We start from the raw sequence: 6,112 nt of genomic DNA, 5'->3' as shown, positions 1-6,112 counted from the left end.
AGGGGGTTGCGGGACGTGGGATGGGGAGGGGGTGCTGCAGCTGCCGGGGTGCACCTGAGGCTCCTCTGCCTTTCCTGTAGACTGGTGGGACGAGGGGAACCTCAGTGTTCTTAAAGGAGATCACGAAGGGTACATTTAGAGTCTTGTGGCCAGTACAGTTAGGGTAAGAGGTGGTTTCTATATCAGCAAAGCAGTGATGTCTGATACCTAAATTTTCATTCTAAATCTTACAGGTAGAAATGATTTATCCCTATTGGGAAAATTCTAAGTAGAACTAAATTATTGCCCCACTATGAGAAATAGGTCAAAGAGAAACAACTACACTTGGAGGTGTTGGCCTCTTCTTTAGTTTAGAAAGACATTTCTCTTGTCTGCTGAAACTGTGTAGGTATTTCTGATCTTCTCTCCCAGCCCCCTGCGGAAGGGCCCTGATTTCAACTATATGATAGAAAATCGCATATTTCAGAGCTTTTAAAAGGGAACAAAACCTTATATGAAATTACTTGTTTTTTATAGAGATGCAGAGCCCTGTGTTTGGGGCTGTCCACCTGATGGGCTTGTCCTGCAGGCCCGTTTGGAGGGTCCCCTTCAGGTGGTGGAGCACTGAGGGTAGGCAGCTGTGCCAGTTGCCTGGGGGCCTCTGGGGCCTTCTCTTTTGCCACAGCTCAGGGCACTCGGTACAAAGCAAGCATGGACAGCAGTGGACCAGACAACAGGAGGGGGAGGAGTTGGCCTGCCAGGGTTTATGATGGAAAGGATTTCCTGTTTGAAGTCTAAATTTTGTACATAAGAAATCACGAGGGTTTCCCCCCCACCCCCACCCCCGTACCCCACCCTCAAATGTGCCCAGCTTGTATTAATGGAAGTGTGTCTGTTCTGAGAGTCAGAGGGATTGGGGGGAGGGGGGGGTTGTTCCTGTTCTCGGCAGTGGGGTCTTGCCAGTGGGGTGGAGGTTCATTCCATTCGTCCTTGTTTGGAGACTTTGGGCTTTGGTTGGGAAAGGAACCCTGAGTCAGTCTGTGGTGGTTCTGGCCAGGGCTCTGGTGCACACCCAGTACTCAGCCACAGTGGGTGTGTGGAACTCCTGACCCTGAGCCTTTGGGAACCCGATTTTTTTTATAGGGAGTACTCTTCATGATTTTCTAATTCACATTTAATTTTATAAGAAGTTTAGGGATATTTTTGCATGGATCATTGTAAACCAGAATCCTTATTCCTAATGTCTATTAACATAGTATGTTTACTGATAAGTACTTTAAATTGCTTCATGAGCACTTAACTTGTGTGTGCGTGTGTGTACATGGCAGCTGTTGGCCCCAGGCAAACAGTTCATGTCTTCTTCAGCTCTTGTGTTGGTAACTCCATCTGTGTAGTTGAAGGTCTGTCATGAGGATAGGTTCTAAAGGTTCCAGGGTCTAAACTGAGGAAGGTCAGTCAGTTTCCCAGTTTAGTAATGATTAAAAAGGGGGAAAAACACGATTTCGGTGTCTGCTTAAAACAAACCCGAGAAAGCAGTATGGGAAAACAGGCATGTGTGTGTAGTGTTCCATGTCCTGCACACATGGCTAGGCGTTAGGGCAAAGCCTTTTGGATTCCAGAGGTAGAAGACACAACATAGAATGTCTTTGGACTTGCTTCAAATTTGGCACACACAGGGCAAGTGTTTACATGAGCACTAACATGGTGCTTTTTAGAGAACAGCCGGTTGTATCTCCCTTTTCCACCCCTTGAGCCCCCTTCCACCACCACCATTTAGATCAGCGTCACAAACACTGTCTCCCTGTACAATTTTTTTAAAAAAGAAAAAAACACAACTTTTTCCCCTTCTGCAAAGATGACTTGGGAGACTGTCAAATAATTTCCCATTATAGAAGAAAGTCTTTTGGGGCATCAGTTATCAGAATGATGAGAGGTAGATCTTACCTAGTGGTGAGAATTTGGACATACGAATATTAACAAAGTATATAGGTTGTAGTTTAGCAGCATTTACTTCCGGTAAAATTAAGGAATAGAACTTGATAGCACAAGCACAATAGTGGAACATTCAGAGAGTCATTCTTCCTTATTTTTTTAATTTTAATTTTTTTTTTTAATGTGACATTCCTAATTTCAGAATTTCAGCTGAATTATTGTTCTTTTAGACAGGCAAGCAAAAGACCGAATTCCTGTAACCATGGGTACCATCATGTTTTAAGTTGTCTGCTAAGGTTTGGAGACCTTTCTCCCATCGGGTGAAGGCTGGTCTCTGCAGGGTCTCATGGTCCTGGCACAGGGCTGTGTTCTGGCTCTGTTTTGCCTTGGTTCAGTCTTTCCAGAGCATGCCTATCAGGTGGGTGTTTGCTCAAGTACTTGCTCGCTGCATCTGTTCCCTGAGTGCTCTGCAAGCGTCGTACTCGCAGGGGCAACGGTGCTGAGCACCTGCTTCCAGCGGGGCCTTTCTTGCTGGGCTCCACGCATGGTGTCACCTTTAGACATGTGAGAAAATGGGTTCTTAGAGCACTTTGGCTGGTGTTGTCCCCATATGTCTGAGTGCCAGTGGCAGGGACAGGGGACGGGATGGTGTCAGTCAGCCACGTCAGTATTGGGGCTTGCTCTGGACTTCTTCATTGTCCTTTTGAACTTCTTCACTGTCCTCTTGGAAACACTTGGAAACAGTATTACTCGAGTGCTTTGGGCTGCCTGTCCCTTCCCTGGGCTGAGCAGATGGGACAGGAAGCCCATGAGTGAGGTGGGAGCAGATTTGGTGTCTTTTCTCTGGTGCCTTTGGGGCAGTGGGATCCTCACAAGGTGTGTGTTGGCTTGGGGAGGGGCAGGCACTGAGCCCCACTGTTCCCCACCACTCAGACATTGGGCAAGCTTGAGAGAGCTGACTGCAGAGAAGACACAGGTGGCCCTAGCCACAGTGGGGAGAAGGTAGGGAGAAGGATCCTTGGGGAACCTCCTGCTCTCTTGGCGGGCCTGGAGGGCTACTGTGACCCCTTGAAGAAAGGCCCCAGGAGCCACGCAGGTTGTGATTGGGAAGTGGTTCCTTCCCTTTTTTTTTTTTGAACTTTAATGTACTTTTTTTTTTTTTAGACCATTCTCGGTACTTTTTAAAGCTTAAGTCGGCATTGTCTTCCAGTGTTACAGGCACCCCTCCCCTTCTGCACCAAACTTACCATGTCAATCATTACAGAAGAATGGAACATCCATCCTGAGCCAGTTCCATTACTTGTCAATTCATACTATTTTAATTTTTTTATGCAATCCGATGAGTAGATGAGCTCAAATTTAAAATTCTTAAAAGCACGTTTATTGTAATAAGAATTGTTATGTATTAATCTGCAGTTTTCAATAAAGATTGACTTGTGTTGCATGTTGTGGTTTTCAGGAATGTTCCTCTTCTAAGTTTTATCTAGGGAGGCTGGGCCCAAAGGATGTCTCGTTGCTCCTGTCAGTTTGGAGACCCCCCGGGGTTGCAGCCCTCTGACCTGGGCATTGTGGAAGAGTGTGTGGGGCCTGTTTGCCCAGGTGGGAGAAGGGAGCCTTGCTCTCTGCTGTCCCAAGGTGGTGACAGTTTGAATTCTGCGTTTCACCAAGGAACCCAAGATCCTCCTCCCTCCCCTGCCAACCTGTGCTACACATGGGCTATGGGAGAGACCGAGGGGGGCGGGGGAATGATCCAGCTCCAGACACCAGGCCTGGCCACGATACCTTTCTCCACCATAGCCTGGGACATGGGCAGGGCTGGTGAACACAGACAGGAAGGAAGGGCCATGCAGAGAAGACACAAGATGGAAAACAAGGCTGCTACCAGGTTATTTTCATATTTCTTTATGAAATTAAATGTGGTTTCTGGGTTGGAGAAGGCTTAGTGCAACCATGACGGAACATGCTGCTGAATTCCCATGGGCCGCAGGCCTGGCTCAGTGGGACACGTGTGAGCCAAGGAGTCCAGCCCTGCCCAGCACAAGATGCTCTCCTGGCCCCGCTGCCCCATGGCTTTGGGGTACTGGGCTACAGAATTCAGCCTATGGCTTCTCATGCTCACTTCGGCTAAGGCAATCTTTCTGTCACAACAGTTCTCTTTCTCCATTGTTGGAAAAACAAATACAACAAATACAAAAAAAAAAAGCAGCAAACCAACCCCAAACCAGGCTCTGAAGTCACCCACACCTCCACGAGGACTGGTCCCAAGCCCGATAGATGTGTAGCCAACTACAGTTCCACTTCCGTCCCACGAGGAACACGAGAAAGGGCGTTCAGCAGGAAGAAGTGACAGGAGGCCACTTGGTGGGCTCTGGATGTGGCGGGAAGTGACAGCCGGGCTTTGCAGTTGGGTGAAGGCAGACTGTCCCTCCGGAGAATAAGCAGGGTGACGACTAGCTGTCCGGAATTCTCGGGTGACGTTTGGAGGGAGGTTCCTGTGGCCTCCTGCAGGTGGTGTCCCCAGCACACGGCAAGGCGGGGCGGAGACCAAGTGGGAGCACAGGACTGGCACAGAATGGCACGGAGCCTGCCCCTGCCCGCTGTTTTAAGAGTAACGGGGGGCTGGGCACAGGGCAGGCTTGAGGAGAAACGGGGGCAGGTCCTGCGCGAGCTCACTTGCGGAAAGGTGCCAGTCTGCTGAGGCTGTGCCAGAAGGTGGATGGCTTCCGCTTGGGCTCCGCCAGCACCGCGCCCTGCGGCTGGGGCAGGCTCGTGGGTGCCGCTGGGGGCCACTGGCGTGTGAGGTGGTAGGGCCGGCCTAGGGCTGGGCGGGGGGAGAAGCGGGGTTACCGGTACAGGCTAGCGTGGGGTGGTGGCCAGGCCACGCAGCTGACTGGACGGGGGAACCTACTTCTCTGAGGTCCAGCAGCTCTTCCTGGACCTCAGAAAGGAGGGCCCTGGGAGCTGTGGCCCTGGGTCTTGGCCGTTAGTAGGACGGAGACACTAACTGCCTGGGAGCCTGGCTAGGGAGGTGAGCCTTGTCCAGTGGTGCCCCTGGGGATGGCGTGAGGGACAGAGAGAGGACAGCTGCACACTGGTCGGTACCAGCCTTCAGAAACAAACACCTGCCCCAAGGGGCCGGAGCTGGTGTGGCTCTGGTGGCTGGGAGGGGGGGCCTCACCCACTCACCTTTGGGCTTCGCGGTGACCTGCTTGCTAGCATTCAACATGGCCTGCTTCCTCTGCAGCTCTGTGATGGAGAAGCCTGCCAGGGCGGCGGAGGAGTCAGTCACTTCCTCAGAGTACTGCCCAGCCCCTGCCCACTGCTTCTCTGCCTCTGCCGTGTGTACCCTGTACCTCCCATGATGCTCTGGGCTGGGCCCACTGCACACACCCACACTGATTGCTGCCTGCCTTTGCTGACCAGGCCAAGAGCTACTCTGGGGCCCTGTGGGGGTTTTCCTCACATCCTCTGCCCCATCCCTGCCCCATCCCCATCCCCCTGCCCCAGGCCTGATCTCCTCCACCCCCACCCTTGTCTTGTGTCTTGTCTCTCAGACAGAGCCAATCTGGCCAGTGCTTTATAGACAGGAAGGTGTGCAGTGGGCAGCATGGGAGAAAGTTCTGGAGCCAGTACCCACTTTGTCCTCCAGTGTTCTTCCAGAGGTTATTCCTGAAATAGTAATCAGGAATAAACGTCCCTGGTCTGCAGCTGAGCTGAGGTCCCGACCCCTGAGGGTGTCTGTACTGTATGCTGGGCAAAACACCCAGATTCTGGGCGAGGAGAGGATCGCCACAGAACGCGGCCCCTGAGGTGACCTGGAGCTAACCCCAGCCACCACCTCCAGGTTGTAAGCTGCAGTTCAGGGGTGGCTGCTGAGGGCCGGGTGGGTCTCCTACCTGTCTCCTGGTCCAGCCGCACCTGCTCCCGCTCCCTGGCCAGGGCCCTGAGCCAGCGCTGCTTCTGCTCGGGCTTCCTGGCGCACAGCAGGTGGCTCTCGCCTGTGGGCAGGCAGCGCAGCCGGAAGGCATTCCTGATGCTCACGTGCAGCTCCCTGTCCTTCCCGTCCTCCAGGTCCACCACCTCCAAGTTGTCCATGTCCACTCGACCCTTGTAGTACAGCATGTCCCGGCGGAGAAGGTCCTGCCAGACAGCTCATGAGCCACAAGGCCCTTTCTGGTCCCCGCACCCTTTCCTGGGTCCC

At 52.4% G+C, this 6,112-nt stretch overlaps 1 protein-coding gene across 2 annotated transcripts in view; it reads right to left on the bottom strand.

The window, feature by feature from the left end:
• Window positions 1-4,580: 4,580 nt before the first annotated feature.
• ARHGEF4 (Rho guanine nucleotide exchange factor 4) overlaps window positions 4,581-6,112 on the bottom strand; it is an 88,299-nt gene continuing 86,767 nt past the window's right edge. For both annotated transcript variants that reach the window (XM_056115416.1, XM_056115417.1), the window contains 3 exons: window positions 5,808-6,051; window positions 5,098-5,172; window positions 4,581-4,732 (listed from right to left, as the gene is read on the bottom strand). In XM_056115416.1, the coding sequence (XP_055971391.1) occupies window positions 4,581-4,732; window positions 5,098-5,172; window positions 5,808-6,051 (471 nt within the window). The remainder of the gene's footprint in view (window positions 4,733-5,097; window positions 5,173-5,807; window positions 6,052-6,112) is intronic.

This window comes from Sorex fumeus, unplaced genomic scaffold (genome assembly GCF_029834395.1).
Source record: "Sorex fumeus unplaced genomic scaffold, SorFum_2.1 ptg000029l, whole genome shotgun sequence".
NCBI classification, from domain to species: domain Eukaryota; kingdom Metazoa; phylum Chordata; class Mammalia; order Eulipotyphla; family Soricidae; genus Sorex; species Sorex fumeus.
Note: the sequence above shows the minus strand (reverse complement) of the source record. Positions and strands in the feature narration are given on the sequence as shown.